A 21,979-nucleotide genomic window follows, 5' to 3' on the forward strand; every position below is an offset into this window, starting at 1 on the left:
CTCCAACAATATTAGGTGTTTCCTGTGGTCTATCTACTTGGATTTTCACAAAATGCATAATAATAGTTGCAGAATATTTATAAAGTTACAGCTCTAAATGGAGATCTTCTCAATTCTTCCAAAGGAAGATGTTCTTATTCATGACCTCGCAGAAAACCCTTATAGCAAATATGGACAAACTGGACAATTCAACAAACTATCCATAAAACAATGAACCAGTTTATCAGACAGAAAATTGCCTGGGTTGCACCTTAAAGAAAGCCTTCATAAACAAAAAAAATGTCTTCAGTAGGTACCTAAACATCTTCACTCAAGGCATCTGTCTGGTAATTTGTTCCAGAGAGCTAGATTTGCAACACTAAAAGCCCAGTTTCTAACACAGGCTAAGTGTGCCTGTGGGCAACCCTTTCACATGCGTGATTTACAGAATATGTGCTCGATTCGTACTTTTAACTGGCATCACCTCGGGTTGTCATTAGCTCTTCTCTCCTTCAGAATGATCTTGTGATGAAAGACCACCCCAAGTCTTCACAGGATAGCCTATCTATGAACTTGTACAAAATGGAATAAAAGGAAAGAGCTATGACAAGTAACTGTCACTAAGATGTGCTGTACTGTACCTCTGTTTCCTCAAGTGCATGTTGCAGATACAGTATGTAAGAAGCTCCCTCATACTGAATCAAACCATTGACCATTTAGCAAACACATCATTGTCTATGCTGGCAGTAGCACCTCTCCAGAGTTCCAGATGAGGGCCTTTCCCAGCCCTACCTGGAGATGCTGAGTATTGAATTTGAGCCTGTCTATAAGCAAACCATGTTTATCATTGAGCCACAGTCCCCTCTTCAAAAGGACTAGGGCAACAAATAGTATGTGTGTTGAAATCTAAATTTCTTGTCAACAAGAAGTTTCTCTTCTGAAACTAAGTAGGAGAGCATTGATCTGTTGTACATTTATATATTTTGCTCCATATGTACATCTAATCAAACTGCCATGGCACAGAAGCTACTTGAACTCTGGAATATGGGAAGAATCTGGATTATGGTGTCTATTCTGTTATTTTACATTTACATATAATTATTGCTGATGAATTTTAATGCCAGAGTAGGACGGGACAATTGGATTATTTGTAGGAAAAGTCTTATCCATTGAAAAATACATAATATAAAAATCAACTACTATTTTGGATAACTGGTTGACAACCCTAATGAAGAATTTTAGTTGAGTAATCATACACATTTGATTTACGTATTTCCCAATCTCAACATAGGTGCCATATTTTGAACATCAGTTGGAAGTACAGTGGTACCTCGCAAGACGAATGCCTCGCAAGACGAAAAACTCGCAAGACGAAAGAGTTTTTGGTTTTTTGAGTTGCTTCGCAAGACGAATTTCCCAATGGGCTTGCTTCGTAAGACGAAAACGTCTTGCAAGTTTGTTTCCTTTTTCTTAAAACCGCATTCCTATGGGAAACCGTGCTTCGCAAGACGAAAAATTCGCAAGGCGAAAAAACTCGCAGAATGAATTAATTTCGTCTTGCGAGGCACCACTGTATGACATATTTTTAATGCTGTTATTCATTAGAAATATTATTTTTAAATATTTTTCATATTGTAAGTAACACACCAAAAGCAAAATAGTCTCAGAAGTAAGCAAATCTGTCTTCCTTAACCTACTTAAATATTGTCCTTGTTGATTAAAACTGTTCCACTCCACTAAATCAACAAGGGTTTTATCTTATTAATCTACTAGCTAGGGTTGCAAGCTTTATTAATGATGTAACTACATGTCAGAAGTCCTATAAACAGGAAATGTGGCAGAAAGTTTAGTGATATGATTCACGCAATGAATGAATGTCCAGATAAATGAATGTGCTGCATTACGATTTATACAACAGAGGTGCTGATTGGATGTGAAGTATCACTCAATTTAGTTAGCGGGTTGCTGGTTTTTGTTGTGCCGTTATGAACAAGTCAGTATCTTGGTCACACTGGAATGTGACTTAAGTGTCGGGTACTTGCTTCAAGTTGGAACAGTAAACAAGATTACATCTTTGGTTATCAGGAAAAAAATGCTGTTTATTAGGACATGGATAGCAGAGTATTTTAATATTGCTCCTAAGCTGTACAGTGGTACCTTGGTTTGCAACCGTTTTGGATTACAACCGTTTTGGATTACAACCACGTCAAACCCAGAAGTGTGTGTCCCTTTTTTATTATTACAACCCCCCTTCTTTTTTGGGGGGGGATTACAACCTTCTTCTTTTTTCTTTTTTTCTTTTTTGGAGGTCCCATTGGCGAAAGCATGCCTTGGGTTACAACCTGTTTTGGTTTACAACTGGACTTCCAGAACGGATTATGGTTGTAAACCAAGGTACCACTGTACTCTGCTTCTGCTTCAAATATGTGATTAGCTCTAATCAGTGTGTTGATCTTGAGTAAGACTTGTTGGTATGTACCTTAACACTGAAATCTTCCCATAGGGGTTCCATGCGTATTGGCAAGGATTTTATCCTCTTCACGAAGAAGGAGAACAGCCTCACTTGCCTCTTCTTGTCTCGCACATTTCATGAGGAAGAAGGAATTGATGAGGTTTGCAAACATTTTGTGACTTGTAGAATCAAACAGTATATACAGCTATATTAACTTAAGCCTGTTCTTATTACGTATTAAATATGAGGTCCTCCCTCCCTCCAATTATTATTATTTTTACTATTTTACAATATCTTAAATTTGTTTCAACTTTTTGCAATACACAAATTATTATTATTATTATTACTACTACTACTAATAAGATTATGAGCCAGCTGAATCAATAATGGAAAATCTTGGAGTTTCTTGAAAGCTTGTTGGAGATGACCTTCATTAGACACTCATTAGTTTTGGATTGTCTACTACAGGGAAGAGGAAGCATTTTCAGCCCAAAGGCCACATACTTTCTGGGAAACCTGAGGCCCCCATGTCAAAAGAAGGCAGCACATTTAATATGACTTTTACCTTCGTGCAGTAGGGTAGTTTTTGCATGGTCTCAACACATCCCTTTCCACCCTCAGTCCAGGCAAGCTAAAAGCATCACCCAAGTTCAAGGACACATTCCAGCTAGCCAAAACATTCAAGGATCCAAAGCAGGGTTGATTAGTCCTTAGCAGGGTGGAGTGCCTTTATAGTGGAGGATAAGTTTTATAAATGGGGACCTTTTAGAAGCTGCAACCTTACTGGATAACTGTTTGAAAGTATCCCTTTCAAGTCTATTTTTTTCTTTTTAAATGGTAGGTAATTGTTCCACTGCCCACCTGGAATGCTCGTACTGGGGAACCCTGGACAGACAACATGGAGAAATTCTCCATTGAGACTGAACTAATTTACAAGTATTCTCCCTTTAAATCAGAGCAGGAAATAATGGAACAGTTTAACAAGATCTCTGGGGACAAAGGTGAGAATATAATCTTCATAAGGTCAGAGATTTGTGCCCCAAAAGGCACTATATATGCCAAATTTGATGCTTGTGTGTATGATAAGAGCCCAATGCTTATGGGTTTTTGTTTACCCAAAGAAGGAACGGGTATATGACAGAGTTAATATTGTTGTATCTGATGCCTCAGGGACTCTGGTGATAATCTTCAACCTCAAACTGATGGATAATGGTGAACCTGAGCTAGATGTGACCTCAGATCCCCGAGACATCCAGATGGCTGAAACACCACCTGAGGGAACGTAAGCTTGATGCAGCCTAAGCTTCATATCTAAGTCTGTTTCTATGAAGCAAATTACTTCATGGGGAAGGGCATCCCTTGCTTGTAGCAGCTGAATTATTTTTGTGCGTTGGTGGAAGTAGAGGTTCTCTGTCTTCATTTAACCCTTCACGGAGGAGATTGTGGGTTAAATGACAGATATAGGAAGGAGAATTTTATGGGCTTGTGAGCACTCTTGAGACACAGGGGAGTCGCAGCTGACCCTTGAGGAATGTTTAAATTCAAGGCCTGTTTCTAGCTGACAGGATCTAGAAATGAGACACTGGTCAATCACAGGTATTCACTTGAGAAACAGAAAGTTGGGAATGTGTGGATGTTAACACATGGAATGTAGTCTTAAAGCCATATCCACATTTAATCCTTTCAAGGAAAGCTAACTTCAGAGTTCTCTTAACGGGCTTACTGAAGAATCTACCAAGTTTGGCTGCATGTATTAGCTTTCTGTTGTTTGTAGTCGTCCCGTCTCCTCCCTCGAGTTCTCTCTCACACACAGAAAACTTAGGAGAGCTGGGACTCATCTCTCAGTTTGCACTAACTGGCAAAAGTCAGAAATGGAGGTGGGGTGGAAAATCATGGTTTCTCCAAAGCCTGCCCTGAAGTAAGACCGTTAATTTCACAGCAACCTTCAGAATAAGGGCAGAAGCCATGAGAGAGATTCTCATGGCTTCTGACTTCCCCCAATGGTGCTATAAACACAGAGGTAGGACCATGTCACTCTCCAAACACCTCTGGGAAAATGAAGACAGACTCACTTAGCTTTGAGTTAGGTGGGGAGGGGAAGAGCATAAGGGTTGTCATGTTCAGCCCAAACCAAGTTGATTGGGTGAAGATGTATGTCCTTACCTGGGTTTAACTGAGTTGCCCTGACTCTTTTTGCACCCTGGGCATATGTGAATAATCTTGGTCTCCTTTTCTGCACACGATGATGATCAGCTAGTGAATGGGTAGAAGGCTGATCTTAAGGGCTGGGGTTGGTTTTCTGTCTCCTTTGACTTCCTGTCGGATTCGTTAGCTGTGATTCCTGCATTGCAGGGGGTTGGACTACATGATCCTTGGGGTCCCTTCCAACTCTGTGATTCTATGATTTTCCCCCTCTTTCAGGAAGCCAGAGCGTCGTTCCTTCCGTGCTTATGCTGCTGTGCTCTACATTGATCCCAGAATGAGAATATTTATCCATGGACACAAAGTGCAGACTAAGCGTCTTTCCTGCTGCTTATTCAAGCCTAGGTATGAGTCATAGCCAAGGATTTACTTTACGAGGCGGCTGTTTTTGCTGCGTGCCACAATTTATCAGCAGGGTGAAAAAGTTGCATAGGGCTTGTCCACACTTACCTTTTGCCCCACACTTTCCAGGCACAGGCCTGTGCTTTAAACCTCTCTGTCAGCACTCCCCCCTCCCCCTCCGCTCTTTCTCTGTGAAGCCTTCTCTTTAACACTGAATTGGAACAAACGAAAGTTTGGGTTTTCAGAGGATTGCTGTTCTCTCTGATTAAGTGGTAAGGAGCGGGTTTTCATGGGGAAAGTGCAGGGACAAAAAATAGTGCTTGGACACAGAGCTTTAAAGCATGGGCCTGTGCCACAAAAGGAAGACTGAATGAGCTCAGAATGAACAGTGCCATTTGGCCCCTGCACAGCACCTCATCTTTTCCAAATGTAGGATCATTGGTCTTGCCCACTTCCACCTGTGGGAAGAAGCTGGCTTTGCCTCTTTGCCCTGTGTGTGGAATGCACAGGCTGGGGGAGGTGATGTGCTTTGTTTTACAGAACCTTCTAGAAGGCTCTGCCTGTGGCCTGGAGAGACTGTTCTTATTTGTAAGGCTGCATAAAATGTCCATTCAAAGGACATTACAAAATCTAGAGCCCACACCACCTTGCTTACAACTAAAATCATATAACTACTTAGTTTATTCAACAAATAAACTTGATCCACAGCTCCCAGTTTTTCAAAGTCTCATGGTTATTTACACCTCCAGCACCCCCCTGTTACCCCCTTGCCTACCATCCACTTTGGGAATCACTAAATTACGGAATCCCGATAAAGGACTTGCTGCCAAAATAAACTATGCAATAAAAGTGATATTTTATCTGACCAGGGACTTTGGGTCAATAGTTGTATCTAAAGTTTTCTGTTTAACACAGTGTTTTCTCTCTCCTGCCTCTGCCCCCTCTGGCAGGATGTACAAATATACTTCCAAGCGGTTCAAGACCAGAGCGGAGCAGGAAGTGAAGAAAACAGAGCATCTGGCTCGGATTGGTGAGTTCCAGGGCTGGGTGAGTCCGCCCACCCACCTGCTTCCTCAAAGCTCTGATAGCCTAAGTAATTCCGGTCCAGTTTTGCTCTTTGTGTTACTTAAGGAATTTTTCAGTTGATCAGCAATCCGATGGGCATCTACAAACACACGCACATTGGTCTCTACCTTTGTCAGGTCATTCCATTAAACTGAATGTACACGTATCCTGTCTATTTTCTGAACCAGGTTCCCTAGGTCGGTTCATGGATATCACTGGAGCTGTGCAAAGGACCATTTGCAAAGTGATAGCCTGGTCCCAAAATGATCAGGTCTTCATATAACTGTAATTGACGTACGTGCCATTGCAAGTAGAGGTAGCTTCTTGCTTCTACTGTGTAGATTCTTGCTATTTTCTGATACACTACATCTAATACAGCTTCCCCGAGAGCCTGGGGTTTTTTTGGGGGGGGGTTGGTTTTGCAGTTCTGTTTGCATTGATTCTACTGTCTCTTTGCGTTTTCAGCCGAAGAAAAGGCTCGGGAAGCTGAGAGCAAAGCCCGTGCTTTGGAGCTGCGCTTGGGAGGGGACCTCACTAGGGAATCCAGGGTAAGATCTGTAGTGTCTGGTGGTTGATTTGAATTCCTAGTGTTCAAGAAGGACAGGGGCACATTTCCTTGAGCTAAGCAGGACTGCTGCCGGTGAATGCAAGAGGCTGAAAGAATGGTGTCTGGTTAGGCTCTCAAAACAGTTCGAGTGTCTGTTCTAGCAGGTGACAGTCAGTATTTCTGCTGGTTTTACTCCTCCTCTGCAGGAGTTAAGAAGCCCCTACGAGTTGTGCCTATGTTCTAAAGTGATGTGTGGTGAAGGGAGGCTGAACATCCTGTGAATAGGATTTGGCCAATTCATCTCTGCATTTATGGCTCATGTAGGTAATAATTGCATAATTCCCTTTTACTTTCATAGAGTTTCTTCTTTTGGAGAAGATTCATTTCAGAATATTCACAGATCAGAATTGCATAGAATCACAGAATGAGGAGCATAGTTTTACAGCTTGCAAATCTGTGAAAATAGTACAGGCACAATTAACAAACAAACAATCTAGCAATAATAATAATAATTTATTATTTATACCCCGCCCATCTGGCTGGGTTTCCCCAGCCACTCTGGGCAGCTCCCAACAGAATATTAAAAGCACAATAAAACATCAAACATTAAACAGGACTGCCTACAGATGTCTTCTAAAAGTCAGATAGTGTTTATTTCCTTGACATCTGATGGGAGGGAGTTCCACAGGAAGGGCACCACTACCAAGAAGGCCCTCTGCCTGGTTCCCTGTAACCTCGCTTCTTGCAGGGAGGGAACTGCCAGAAGGCCCTTGGAGCTGGACCTCAGTGTCCGGGCTGAACGATGGGGGTGGAGACACTCCTTCAGGTGTACTGGGCTGAGGCCTTTTAGGGCTTTAAAGGTCAGCACCAACACTTTGAATTGTGCTCGGAAATGTACTGGGAGCCAATGTAGATCTTTCAGGACCGGTGTTATATGGTCTTGGCGGCCACTTCCAATCACCAGTCTAGCTGCTACATTTTGGATGAGTTGTAGTTTCTGGGTCACCTTCAAAAGTAGCCCCACATAGAGCGCATTGCAGTAGTCCAAGCAGAAGATGACCAGAGCATGCACCACTCTGGCAAGACAGTCCGCGGGCAGGTAGTGTCTCAGCCTGCGTACCAGATGGAGCTGGTAGACAGCTGCCCTGGACACAGAATTGACCTGTACCTTCATGGACAGCTGTGAGCCCAAAATGACTCCCATGCTGCGCACCTGGTCCTTCAGAGGCACAGTTACCCGATTCAGGACCAGGGAATCCTCCACACCTGCCTGCCTCCTGTCCCCAAAAAACAGTACTTCTGTCTTGTCAGGGTTCAACCTCAATCTGTTCACTGCCATCCATCCTCCAACTGTCTCCAGACACTCACACAGGTCCTTCACCGCTTTCACTGGTTCTGATTTAAAAGAGAAGTAGAGCTGAGTATCATCCACATTTATTTCTTATCAGAAGGAAGAATAGAAGTTTTTAAAATTATTGTGAAAGGTGGAAATCTGTGGCACAATATTTATGATAATTCACCATGAAATAGACTAAATGTAATGCTTAAGTTTAATAGAAGGGTGCGGTTGTAAATAAATATAAATAATGTGATGAATTAAAAGAATAATACATGATAATTTGAAGAAGATAAAACCCCTGATGAAATAGGAAGACGGAGTATTTATTTATTAAGATATTATATATTGCTTAATTATTTGCATTCCTAAGTGGTATACATAAAAACAACCCACAGAAAATGGGACAATAAAATAATAAGCCTTATTCATTAAACTGAACACTACCATAAAACGTCTTCTGGAACAAGAAAGTTAGTAATTTGTCTAAAGTCCAGCAGTTTGTGTGTTTTTAATATATACATAGACTTCATGAGAATCTGATATTGTGAAAATATAGTTAGTATTAATAAATAAATAAGATAGTCATTCTGTTTCACCGCTACTATTGTAGAATGCTTTTTTAGGGCCACTAAGGAGAAGCTGTGTGTATAAAAACACAAACTTTAGGTAGTGCTTCAAGATTGCGTAACTATTTTAAGTGTGCTTCACATCCGTAGGTCATGTTGCGCCAAGCCCAAGATGTGGCGATAACCATGCGTAGAGAGGCAGATGTTAAGAAGAGGATCAGGGAGGCAAAGCAGCGGTGAGTGGCAGAGCTCCAGTTCTTCCATGCCTCTTGCTTTGTTCCCCTGCTGATAAGCGACTCTCAAGGATCTTGCAGTTCTGAAGGTGTATCCATTTCATTTATACCTTACCATGGGAGCCAACTCTTAGGGGCCAAGGGTTCTTCTGCCCCCCCCTAAAATATTTGTGGGGACCGGGGGCTCCCAAAGTTGATGAGCATTGCCATCCAAATGGTGTGCGTGCCCTGTGTTACATGATCAGTTATGCAGGGAAAGCCCCCCCCCCCCATATTTCATTCAAGCTGGCACCCTTGCTTTCCAAATTCCTTGTTTAAAAAATGTTTTAATTAGGTGTGGACAGTTCTGGATTTGACCAAAGTTGAAGAATACTGTTCTTGGCAATCCGGAGATCACGCTGGGTGTAACTGCTTTTAGAGCTTTTAATTGTTTTTGGAATTTTTAACTGATCTAGAATGTTTTTGTTTTGTTTTCAAGAGGAAGGGCAGGGTAAAAATTCAATAAATACTAATATCAAGAATTCAGCAAAAAAGTCAGAATTTTTGTCATGTGCGGACCCTCATTTGTTGTACACTCACCCTTTTCTCGTCCATACATTTTCATTCCCCTGTTTCCCCCCACTTTCCAATAAGTACCCACAATACACTTGCCCACTTCCCTGGGCACTGGGAAATACGTTGGCTGTTCTGTGCTTTGCCAGTGGATATCCAGCCTTATTTGCTATCTTTTCTCTACATCTTTGTTGCAGAGCCCTCAAGGAACCAAAGGAGCTGAACTTCATCTTTGGCGTGAACATTGAGCAGCGGCATTTGGATGGGATGTTTATCTATAACTGCAGCCGACTGATTAAGATGTATGAGAAGGTGGGCCCGCAGCTGGAGGGTGGCATGTGAGTTTCTTGCAGAGACCTCTAGTTAGTTCTTGCCTTAATGACAAGTAAAGTGAATCGGCCTGTTTCCTCCTGTGTTATGTGAGTCTTGATCAGCCCCACCCCCACCCTCCTCTTCCACTTGGTGTATTCTGTACTTTAAAAGAAAACGGAGCTGCAGCAAATCAAGTTCATTGCACAGTTATTTTGCATGCTTTATTCAGTTCTTGCTATCTTAAGAACATAAGAATAGCCTGCTGGATCAGGCCACCTAGTCCAGCATCCTGTTCTCACTGTGGCCAACCAGGTGCCTCTTCTGGAAAACCCAAAAGCAGAAATATATGTCCCAGGGATATGGAGAAAACACTTTCTCTAATTCCCTCTGATTTCATATGGATGGTTAAATATATTGTGAGGAGTAATCCATTGTTGGTTTTGCATGTATACCCTGAGTTACATCTTCTAAATTGTTAAAGGTCCCCTCAACCACGAATTGAAACTTCAAGGAAACAGAGACTTCAGGTAGCAAACTGCATTGTTCATAAGAGCAGGAGGCAAACTGAGTTGATCATGGTGCCAAACTGATCCTAATTACAATTTGACAGAGAGCCTTTGCTCTGCACAGTACACAGATGATCTTGTCAGGGTGATACTCTCTTAGATTAGATAACCTGTTTCCAGCAGAACATTATCATTGGGAACCATCTGTCCATGTTGCGCAGAGATACATGTGCAACTCGTGATTACTAGAAACAAAGGCATGTTGTTCGTGGCACAGCATTAATGGAAAGCTTCATCTGTGGACGAATTTCACAGCTGCTGTAGCAGCCAGTTTTGTTCATTCATTGGGTCCCTGTTTGCTGGAGCCTTTAATTACATCAAGCCTTTTCATTTCAAACATAAGACGGGGCTGCTGGATAAGGCCAAGGTCCCATCTAGTTCAGCATCCAGTTCCCACCCAGATGTCTGTGGGAAACCGGCAAGCAGGACCCACCCACAAGAGCACTCTCCCCTCCTGCGGTTTCCAACAACTGGTATTCAGAAGCATGTTTGCCTCTGACTCTGGAGGCACAGCATAGCCATTGTGGCTGGTAGCCATCAGTAGCCTTCACCTCCATGAGTTATTCCATCCTTGATATTTAATTAACCCTGCTCCGTCTGCCCTACACTGAACCAGGTTCATGTTTGCTGTAGTGGGAAGGAAGGAGCCTGTCTTCCGACTCTGTCCTTCTCAGGCCGGTTGCTGCCTGCAAGCTTATCACTGTTGTGTTTCCTCCCACTCAGGGCATGCGGTGGTGTTGTCGGAGTGGTTGACGTCCCCTACCTGGTTTTGGAGCCAACACATAACAAGCAGGACTTTGCCGACGCCAAGGAGTATCGGCACTTACTAAGGGCAATGGGAGAACATTTGGCTCAGTACTGGAAGGATGTTGAGATTGGTAAGCCGCTCTTGCAATCTGGTGGGATGTTGGGCATGGAAGGGGAATGCTAGACACAGGGAAGGGACAATGGATAGTTATTGTGTGTTTGCTTGCTTACTCATCTTGATGCTTTTTTTCGTTTTTCAAAAAAACACAACAACAACAACAACCCTCCAGCACAGAAAGGTATAAGCAAGTTCTGGGATGACTTTGGCTATTTATCTGCTAACTGGAACCAGCCTCCATCAAATGAATTGCGTTACAAGCGGCGGAGAGCCATGGAGATCCCCACCACCATTCAGTGCGGTACGTCTGGTAGTGCCGAGTTTCCGGCATTCCAGGATTGGAAAGGTGTTTGCAGGGAGTTGAAGCCCCAGCAGTGCCTTAGGCGGCAAAACAACCAAACTATAGTGATAAAAGGCTAGATTGACACCATGCATATTCAAAGCATGTGGCTTCCTCCAAAGAATCTTGGGAACTGATTTCTTAATTGTGCTGGGAACTAGGAGGTGGGGAGGGGGGTCAGCCCTCTCTTGGTGTTCTTTTTTCCGGGGGGGGGGGAGCAAAGAAACAATAAGCATATCATTGTCATTATTACTTCACCCCTGCAGTCATCAGCCAAGTCCCTTCTTTGAGTGCTCTCTCCGCAGGATGTCTGGAAGCTGGCAACATTAGAGTGGTGGCTTCCCGCTTGTGGAACACGCTCCCCAGAGAGACTAGACTGGAGCCATCATTGCATATCTTTAGGCACCAGACAAAAGCATTTGTTTTCCACTAGGCCTTTGGCTTTTAATTATCTGTGGCTTCCTACAGTGGGTGGGATGTTTTAATGTACAATAATACCTCCACGAACGTCCGCCATTCTGCCGAACGTTCGCAGCAAAGTACCGAAACAGGTTACTTCCGGGTTTTCCACTCGCGCCTGCGCAGAAGCGCTAAATCACTATACGCAGAAGCGCAAACCGCTCCGCGCACGTGCGCAGACACGGCACTTTGCCCTGTGTCCTTTTCGGCTAGCGGCCAGGGCTCAGGAACGGATCCCGGCCGCAAAAGGAGGTACGACTGTAGTTCTTTAAAAAAAAGAAAAAGATTTGTCTCTTAGATTTTTAAAATGCTGACTTAAATATATGTATGTGTTTGTTTCTTATTTAAAATATTGTAAGTCACTTTGAGTTGCTGTGGCAAAAAAGCAACTAATAAATTTAATAAATAATCCAAAATTTATGAATCATCCCAAGGTGGTTTACAATATAATCACATGGAATAAAACAGTTTCCTAAAAAACAGTTAAAACAATTACATATTTAGTGTTCGTTCACATTACCAAGTCCTTGCTTGCAGGCCCTGGGTGCAGAGTGGGTTTCTTTCATCTGGCTTTGCAATTTGCTAACGGCGTGATTTGTCTTTGTGTCAATAGACTTATGTCTGAAATGGCGGACCCTCCCCTTCCAGCTCAGCTCCGTGGAGCAGGAAAACCCAGACACCTGGGTTTGTGCCATGAACCCCAGCCCTGATCAGGACAGGTGAGGATGTGTTATGAAGCTCTCTGAGCCCTCTTAATTTAGTAATCTGCACAGCAGTCTGTAAGCGCTAGCTTGTAACTGTGCAGTTGTTGGGGTCCATATTTGACAGAGCCATATGTTTTCCCATCTTTGCCATGGGAGGTTTTTTTAATAAACCCAGGCCATTTAAAATAACTGATCTTCTCGATCTGTTATCTGGGCTTTCTCGTTTATTTGCATTTATTAGTTGTTACATTTCTTCTGCTCCCAGAAAGAGCTATTTTATGCTGCTTACCATTGTTTTGAAATTTGTATTTTTTATTATAAAGTGACCATTGTGTATTTTCTGTAAGCCATCCAGAGAACCTATGTTTTTATGCTGCCATGTAAATAAAGTCAAGGGAGAAAGACATGGGAGCCCATAGAAATCATTCAGGTGAGAGATGCAATGGAGCCCATAAGCAGGACCTGGGCTCAACAGCAACTTCCCTCCAGTGGTTTCCTGCAGCTGGATTTCAGAAGCATTTACTGCTTCTGTGGAGGCAGAGCATAGCCCATCAGGGTTACAAGATGTTTTATAGGCTTGACAGCTTAAGCCTACACTTTTTCTTCTTGTCCTTTCATTCATTACAGAGGGGAGCCTGTATGGTGTGGAAGTTTAGCCTCTGGACAGAGCAGGCGTTTCCCAAACTTGCTCTGGGGTTGTTGTTTTTTAACTTGCTCTCATGTTTACATTCTTCCTTCACCTTGCTAAAGTCTTCCTGCTGTCTTTTCCCTCTCCCTGGCAGGTGTGAAACTCCTGAGCAGAAGCAGAAGGTTCCCCTCTGTGTGCTGCGGAAAGAGAAGTCTCAGGAGGAAAAGCAGAAAGAGCTGTCAGAGAAAATTCGCCGGGAGCAGGAGAAGCTGGAGGCGCTGCAGGCAAGTCTGGACACTGGGCCCCCCGATCTGCAGTCTGTCTCATTCTTCGCCAGTGATGCTGTATATTCAGTTGTCTCTTTCAAGTGAGCTTCTTGTTGGAATGCATTCAGGTGGTGGCAGGGTCAAAGAATTACAGCCACTAACCACTAGGGTATTATATGGACAGCCAGTGTTCCCCTCCCCCCAGGATCTTGATCTGCTTTTGTGACCCCACCCCCAAATTTGAACTGGAAATTCTCCATTCATGGATAATTTTTGTTTCAGCCCTACACAGCAGCAAGTGTTGTGATTTGCATATGTGAACTGAGCCAGGAACAGATAGAACTTGTCTTGTCTTGAAGGTAGCACGATTTCCCATATTAATTCTCACTTTCGGCTACTGGTGTTGCATGTGTGTGCAAACCAGCCCCTTAGTTTGTAGCAATCTCAGTCTGAAAAGCATTGCCCCACCTCACATAGTGGGGCTTCACTGAGTCATCAGGTACTTAATACAATTTCTCAGGGCTGAAGAGGGTCTGTGAGGTTTGCTAAGGAAGTAGGTTTGAAGCCAGCAGTGGCTGTTCTTAATGTCTTTGTTCCATCTGCTCTGCTCCAGAAAACGACTCCAATACGTTCCCAAGCTGACCTACGGAAGCTGCCCTTGGAAGTCACCACCCGTCCAGCACTAGAGGTGAGTGCCACCCCTTCCATTGCTGCCTGTACACCTGCTCTCCGCACTTAGCCTGAGCTGACTTTGCCTTTTCTCTCCTCCTCCTCCTTACAGAATTCAGACCCACTGAGTAGGCCACAGCGGCCACGCTCTCCCCCTCTGCCAGATGTGATTCGAAATGCCCCAAGCAAGCCTCCTGCCCCACTGACCACTTCCAGGTCCACTGGCCAGCAGAATAAGGGGCCCCCACCTCGGCCAGCCACCAGCAGCTCTAAGCCACAGAGTTCGGTCTCCAGGGAAGAAGCCAGGCTTTCCAATCACGTGGTGGTGACACCTGGGAGGTCCACATCCACCTCTGTCAGGCCTGCCTCCAAGCCTGCAGCAAGTGGCAGGGTGCCCCCTGCTCCTCTTCAGAACTCCAAGAACCACCACAGATCCCCCAGCCCAAGACCTGCAAAGGGACAGCTGTCGCTGAAGAAATCCCCTGTCGTGAAGCACCCCCAGGTGAGACACACCCCTCCTCTGTAAAAACCAATCAGATTCATTTATTATTACAGTCAACGGCCAGCATTAAGAAACCGGGATAAGAAACACATAGGATGTCCCTTCAGGGCATCTGGCTACTTTGAGAAAAGGATGCTGGACTAGATGGGCCCCCTCTAGCCTGATCCAGCAGGGTTGTTCTTATGTTCACCAATTTTGCTTTGTGGAAGGTCTCACATTTAATCTCCAGCATCTCTGGGTAATTGCCTCTGCCTGAAACCCTGGAGAGCTGCTTGCAGTCACTGTCAGCAAGTCTGAGCTTGATGGGTTCAGAATCAACATAAGGCCCCTTCCTGCCTTCACGTAGCTGTGTTGTGCCTCTGCCTTTTGGAAATGCAACCGCATGGTCCATGGAGCAATGCGTCTTCCTTGTGGTGGTTGAGTGCGTGTCTTAATCTCTGCAGGCTTCAGGTTCCCAGAAGAGAAGCATTAGCTCAATAGAGGATGAATTGGAAGAGGAAATTGGGCCAAGGAAAGAGAAGAGGAAACATGGGCGACACGTGACAGTGAAAGAAGAGAAGAAAGACACCAACGAGGTGGAGGTGGAAGTGAGTGAGACATTTGCAAGTCTGATTTTGCCATTCAGAATCCCATAAAGTTGCTGTTCTTCGTCCCTATTCCATCCCCTCTGGAACTTTTGCCAAAATATGGACATCTATATTTTGGTGAAGTCAGTAAGTGAAAACTGTCTGGACAGACAGTTCTGACAGTCAGATCCAAGACGAGCAGCTAAACAAGCTGAATTTGTCCTCCCCTTAAACTCCTCAAGTGAAGGCTGCCAACTGATGGAGTGTATTATCGTGTCTTTCCTCTGCTTGAGCTCAGATATAGGACATGGAGATAAAATCCCCAATTGCCTCAATGTTCTGTATTCCATCTTAAGCACAGGTAGGATATGATAATGTGTTCCATCAAATGGCAGCCTTCACTCAGTTTCACAGCAAAAGCTATCAGATGTGTGTCTTTTGCAATTAGCAGAAGTGCCAAACCTGTTTTAAGATCACCTTTGTTTTTCTCATGACTTTAACTCCATTAAAATATCTGTCCATTGTTTGTCAAGTTTTGACTTACAGTTTCACCTGGAGTTGGGCATTTGATTTATCAAAAGAAATCCGTTTCATTAAGTGGTTAAAACTTGTCATATAATGGGCAGGGATTTTAAGTGGAGTTCAGGTTATGAGAACAAGAAGGAAAGTAATCTTTAAAAGGTTTGATGCTTGTGTTAATGACAAAAGCAAATTTGATTGCTCTTGTTATGAAACAATTACATGGCTAATTACATGGTCTCCTTAGTTCCAGTGCACTACCCAATCTAACCACTAGGCAATGACTTTCAGCAGTGATGACTTTTTGTGTTCCTGCCTGGAAATTCCTGCTTTGCTGTGCTGCTATAGCTTAACTGACTGCTTCAGGGCTAGTGAGCAATTTGCCCTGCATAACATCATAATTTAACTTGTAAAATCATCGGTACTTTTTCACACAGCGCAGAGTTAACTATAGAATTCACTCTCTCAAGAAGCAGTGATGGCCACCAACTTGGTTTGCTTTAAAAGAGGAGAAATTCACAAAGAATAATAGTTTTAAATTTAGTATTTTATTTATTATTATTTCTTGATAAGGCCATCAGTGGCTACTAGCTTCTGTCCACAGTTAGAGGATGACTGCTCTAGTCTTTTGTTCTAGGTGGCAAATGGCTGCAAGGCTATTGTGTTTAAGCAATATATTAACATTTTATTCCATAAGTACTGCTTATCCCCAGCCCAGAAAGTTGAGTGCAAATGAAAATGCCCACAGATAGTTTTTTGCTGAATTCTAAAGCTAGCTTTTTGTTGGGTCTTCTTTTAGTTAGTAAAGTACTCTATGCTGAGTCTCTATTAACTCTGCTTTCAGCTCACAGACAGCGGAGGGGAAGATGATTTGGCAGAACTGAAGAGGGCACAGAAAGGTAAGAAATAAGTCGCTTGGTCTCTGCACCTACTTGATTCTTCCAGGGGAGCAAAATGGTGCATGTATTGAACACCATGATGACTTCAGGTTTGGGGCAGATCTGTTCTACATCCATTAAGATTATAGTCCAGGTTAAAGCAAAACCACCTGGCTTCAAATACAGCCACTGTGACTAACCCTTAAACCTGCATAATAATGAATGGGACCAAGCTGTATCTCTTTCTGGCACATTAAGCGATGTAATTTCCATGGGATGCTGTTTCTGGATTAAACAAAAGATTTGAACCTCAATCCTGTTTGAAAGCAGTTGCTTGCTTTGAAAACAGATGCCTAATGCAAGACTTTCTGCCCTTCTGTGCCCCTCAGATAAAGGACTCCACGTGGAAGTCCGAGTGAACAAGGAGTGGTTCACTGGCCGAGTTACATGTGTGGAGGCGGGCAAGAAAGGTATCCGCTGGAAAGTGAAGTTTGACTATGTCCCGACAGATACCACCCCAAGAGATCGCTGGTAATTTATTTTATAGTGTGTGTGTGTGTGTGTGTGTGTGTGTGTGTAGAATCATAGAATTGTAGTGGTGGAAGGGACAACAAGGGCCATCTTGACCAGCCCCCTGCAATGTAGGAATCACAGCTATATTGGGATGCAGGGGCTGTGGTAGCTGCTGCCTCTAGCACAGTGTATAGACAGGGAAAGGGAAATGAATGCCAGCCAGTATTGGTCATCACTATGTAAAGCAAATCTTCGGTACCCAGGGAATGGCTGTCAGCACATCAGTTTGCCGTGGGGAGGCAGCAAAGACTGTTACTCAGGTCTTTAGAATGGCAAGGATTCCTTGTGATGTGTCTGTTGCTCCCTTCAGGGTTGAGAAAAACAGCAAGGATGTTCGACTCATGAAGCCTCCTTCACCAGAACTGCGAACTCCAGACACTCAAGAGCAAGAGAAGGAAGACCTTGCGCCTGAGCCCTCTACCTCGGAGTGCGTCCGGACTGAGCCGGACACCACCGCTTCCAGCAACAGCCATGAGACTGCAGACTTACTAGCTCAATCTCTCCGGTGAGCCTCTTTGCTAAGCAGCTTTATAGATGCCAGCTTAATTTTGGACTCCTGCTTTTGCTTTTAACACCCTGTTGCCAGTGTGATGTTCTTACTGTATCTGACCTGTTACCTGCTGTGGAGTTTCTTTTGTTGGGACAGAGAAAGTGCCCAAAGTGTTAATATTCTGTGCCTGAGCAATCTAAACTCCGCAGCCTGTGCCAATGCAAATTGAGCAACTTTACATAATTTATTCTGCCTTCGTTGTGGTTCCACCAGGCATTGCCCCCACCATCTTTGGAAGCATATCTTCAGAATCACAAGGAGCAGAAACTCGGTGTATTAATGAAAAGGGATGCGGGGAGAATAAGCTGTTCAAGAAGATGAACTCTGTACTCTGTAAAATATTCTGTGTTCTCCAAATTGTAATGCACACATAGCCTTGCTCTTCTTAGCATGCTTGTTTTTGTTTGGGCAGGAATTGCTTGCGGTACTTCTTGCCCCCAAATTTCCCCATCTCCAAGAATGACCTGAGTGCCATGAATTTGGAAGAGTTGGCTGCTTTCCCTCTGGTAAGTCCTGTGCTTACAAGTGGAGGCAAGACCTGAACTGGTGGCTGCTCTTGCTACATTCTTAGCTTCTGCACCAGTTGTTCCCTGTTTTTGGGGGGGCATAGCCCACTTGGTTCCATGAACTCCTCTCCAGTGCCCAAATACCCAACCCTATAAAAAAGCATTATTCAGAATAGCAGTTTGCATGACCCACTGAGGAAGATAATCACAAAATAAAATCCAGCAAAGAATGGTTACACATTCTTGTTCTTGAAAACACAACGGTGAAGGAAATTTATAACAAAAATATCCATACATAACTTAGTTTATCAGACATGCACAATCCTTCACCTACCACAGATGCACAGTAACTAATTTATATGAAAACCAATAGCTGTCTTCTGACTTGTGACAATACAGAATTGTAAATATAAATGTGACCAAAGGAAATAGCTTTGAAAGTGATGAGCAATAAAACTTTAAATATGAAGCAAGGAAGGTGTTTGCTCTAGGCTCTAGCCTGCTCAATTGCAAATAAGCATTCAATGCACTTAGGGGGAGCACCTCCAGCACCCCCGTGCCTCCCTGTTGTCTCATTAGCGTCCACCTAGGTAAACGTCTCCAGGGGGTGGTACCACAAACTTTGAGAACCACTCCTCTATACTTTGCCAGCTGCCAGTTTTTAGAGGGGCAGATTGCTGCCCTTTTAACTCAGTGTCGCATCGACTTTAGTGAGACATTTTCTGGAGCTAGTGGTTATGATATCACCATAATTGTAACCTTTTATAATGTATATAAAGTGCCTAAATTAGGAGCCGAACCCTCAGATTATAATTTGAATGTGCCACAAAGGGGAGAGAAAAGGGTTGCCTGACACCTTTTGTGCAAGCGTTTAAAATAAAAGAGACCCTTTTGGGATGTGAACAGCTCTTGTTTTTTTTCAGACACTTTTTAGCCAGCAGAGGGCAGCAGACTGCAGGGGTGGAAGGCAGCTCTTACTTAATAGCAAATGCAGAGGCTTCCACTGTCAAATTGACAGTTTAACTCCAATTAAATTTTTTTTGCCTTCTGGCAAACATGGATATTATTTAAGAGAAAGAAAGACAGACAGACAGACATAATTTCGCAGCAAAATATTGCAGTGTATCTACATCCTCAGACAAGAGCCTTGTGGCACTCTGCCACAAGTGAGGGTGAGGGAAGGAAACAGACACTTTGGCTACATCCACACTGTTACTCCTCTTCACAGACCTTCATTTCGCTCTGGGAAGTTCTCTGGGAAGAGATAGTGATTGTTAAATCTCTCTAGGAATTATACCTCTCTGAGGGGAACAGGGATCTCACAACTCTCAGCACCCTTTAACAAACTACAGTTCCCAGGATGCTTTGGGGGGAAGCCATGACACTTAAAAATGGCATGATACAGCTTTAAATGTATGGTGTGAGTGTGGCCTCCCACTGTGTAAGGACATATTGCAACAATACATGTGGCTTTTCTTGAAGCTCCTAGAACAGACTCTCTTGTGTCTTGCCTCCCTGCAGAAAGAATATTTCAAGCAGTACGAGAAGGGGCTGAAAAATTTATGCAACTCCTACCAGACTCAAGCTAATGCCCAGGCCAAAGCCTCTGAGGAGAAGCTTCACATCCAAGAACAGAAGCTCATAGAGACAAAAGAGAAACTCCAGAAGCTAAGGACTAACATAGTATCACTGCTCAAAAAAGTCCAAGAGGTGAGTGAGGCCCCAGCCAGAATTGCAAAAAACTGGAAATGTTTTTTCATTATGACTTTTTTATTTAAATGTAAATTATCCAAGAAGTTCGGTTGCATCTACTCTGCTTTACAGAACACATATTTATATTGCTATTCTACATATTTTCTTGTTATTTCCCTCTTCCTTCTGGCTACAAGGAAATATATGAGTATGGAAACAAATTTCTTAATCACAAAAATACAACAGACAGAATCTCAAAAATCTGAGCATGTTTTTAACCTGGTGTCTTCCAGATGTTTTCAGCTACGACTCACATCAGCGCCAGCTAGCAAGTAGTCACCCTACTGTATCAAGTGGTTTCTCATAGGCATTGAACTATTATTTCCCTTTGCTGGTTTCAGGACATTGATTTCAGTACAGATGACGAACTGGATGCATACATCGAGGACCTGATCACGAGGGGAGACTGACCAGCCAATTGGATTCCAACACCCGTGTGAAGTCGGTTCCCTGGAAAATCCCAGAGTGATGTGTAGAGAAGTGTGGCTGAGGACATTAGACGCTGTATTGTATTAGTGTGCAATGGAGTACAACTTGTTCTTAAGCCCTTTTTTTTTACATATGTAACAGAAGTGCTGTTGAAGGTTATTAGCCTTTTGTTTATAAATATTTTGGAAAAAACAACAACCTGTAATAGTAGTAATAATAATAATAATAGCACAAAACCCAATGCATTGCTTGGTGCAAAGGATTGATCTGTGGCCTCTGTTAAGCTTAAGATATGTGGTGGGTTGTGCCTGTTACGAAGAAGTACAGTGGAGCTTATAAAACGTGCTGCTGGCACAAAGGCAACCCTGCCACTTTGTCACCTGTGGGTGTCTCTTTACAGGAAGAAGCCACAAACTACAAGCCTCACAGCCAGAAAGCGTTCCTTGTGCAGTAGAGGGAGAGCAAACCTCTGCTGACAGAGGGTGTGTAGCTCAACCCAAAAAAGGGCTTGGGGCTGAGTGTCAGTAGGTCTTTAAACTTGTGCTGATACCATGGAGACGTTGATCTGCGTTAAACCTTAGGTACCGTGTCATACCATCTTCAGCATGGCAGCAATAAGCTTGAATGAGCAGATTCTCTCTTTTAGGACGCCTTGGGGAGGGGGGTTCAGGGAGCCTTTAACACTCTTCTGTGTATTACAGGGAGAAAGAGCTCCTGCCACCTTAGTTCTGTGATCATAAAGAGGGGCCACAGCTCAGCAGTAGAGTTCGTGCATATGGTCCTGGTATCTTCAGTTAAAGGTGAGATGTCTGGGAGTAACCCAGGGTTTAAGTCCTTGGGGAAACTGCTGCTCCTGCATCAGGTGGCATCTTTCTGGCCAAGCTTGGCTAACCCTTGCTTGCAAATCAGCTGCTTCCGCATTGTTGAGTCTGAGACCCAAGCACTTTGCTAGATTACCACTTCTCTGAGGTACTACTCTGTCCTTTTAAAGAATGTTACCAGTTCTGTCCTTTATAAGAAGAGGTAAGACCAAAAGCATTAGCTAGAGCACAGTTGCATTAATAAGGCTGGCATTTACAGCATCACTTCAAGACAGATTTTATGGGGTTGCTGAATGATCACACAGGTCAGTGTGTTATTCTCACAGTGAAATGGGTCTCTCAGAAAGGGTTGCAAGAATGATGTCTTCCAGCACTTGGCAATTTCCAGTAGTTTGGGGTGGTAGTGTATTTTAAGAAGCTACTGTTCCAACCCATTAAAAAAACCCAACTCTGGACAAGGAGGCCTTTTGCAGTCTAAACACAGCTGACTGTGCAGTCTCTCAATAACAGCAGAGCTCAATAGAATTTAGGGAAAATTTGGGACTCAAAATATACTCTCCCCTTTTTTCTTCCATTTCTCTTTCTTGAAAAATAAATAATAAACTTCAATATCAAGCCAAAAAAACAGGAAAAGAGGCTCTGTCTCTGAGGACTCCCCAGCAAGTGTACTACCATGGCAAACTGAGCTGACCCTTGCAGCTGCTGCAAGCATCTAAGAAACGTTAGGAAAAATTAATCTCTTCCTCAGTTTTGATTAAGACAGTGACAACACTTTGCAGCCGTTCCCAGAGGGACCA

At 43.5% G+C, this 21,979-nt stretch overlaps 1 protein-coding gene across 2 annotated transcripts in view; it reads left to right on the plus strand.

The window, feature by feature from the left end:
• MORC2 (MORC family CW-type zinc finger 2) overlaps nt 1-20,606 on the plus strand; it is a 46,943-nt gene extending 26,337 nt beyond the window's left edge. For both annotated transcript variants that reach the window (XM_081174748.1, XM_081174749.1), the window contains 21 exons: nt 2,483-2,591; nt 3,273-3,432; nt 3,602-3,713; nt 4,853-4,978; nt 5,926-6,005; nt 6,506-6,588; nt 8,643-8,728; nt 9,475-9,615; nt 10,879-11,033; nt 11,193-11,321; nt 12,433-12,538; nt 13,306-13,435; nt 14,031-14,105; nt 14,199-14,588; nt 15,032-15,175; nt 16,518-16,572; nt 16,941-17,082; nt 17,435-17,629; nt 18,087-18,180; nt 19,702-19,890; nt 20,274-20,606. In XM_081174748.1, the coding sequence (XP_081030874.1) occupies nt 2,483-2,591; nt 3,273-3,432; nt 3,602-3,713; nt 4,853-4,978; nt 5,926-6,005; nt 6,506-6,588; nt 8,643-8,728; nt 9,475-9,615; nt 10,879-11,033; nt 11,193-11,321; nt 12,433-12,538; nt 13,306-13,435; nt 14,031-14,105; nt 14,199-14,588; nt 15,032-15,175; nt 16,518-16,572; nt 16,941-17,082; nt 17,435-17,629; nt 18,087-18,180; nt 19,702-19,890; nt 20,274-20,342 (2,770 nt within the window). In that variant the 3' untranslated portion in view covers nt 20,343-20,606. The remainder of the gene's footprint in view (nt 1-2,482; nt 2,592-3,272; nt 3,433-3,601; nt 3,714-4,852; nt 4,979-5,925; nt 6,006-6,505; nt 6,589-8,642; nt 8,729-9,474; nt 9,616-10,878; nt 11,034-11,192; nt 11,322-12,432; nt 12,539-13,305; nt 13,436-14,030; nt 14,106-14,198; nt 14,589-15,031; nt 15,176-16,517; nt 16,573-16,940; nt 17,083-17,434; nt 17,630-18,086; nt 18,181-19,701; nt 19,891-20,273) is intronic.
• Nucleotides 20,607-21,979: the final 1,373 nt, after the last annotated feature.

Source organism: Podarcis bocagei, assembly GCF_964188305.1.
Source record: "Podarcis bocagei genome assembly, chromosome: 16".
Lineage (NCBI taxonomy): Eukaryota > Metazoa > Chordata > Lepidosauria > Squamata > Lacertidae > Podarcis > Podarcis bocagei.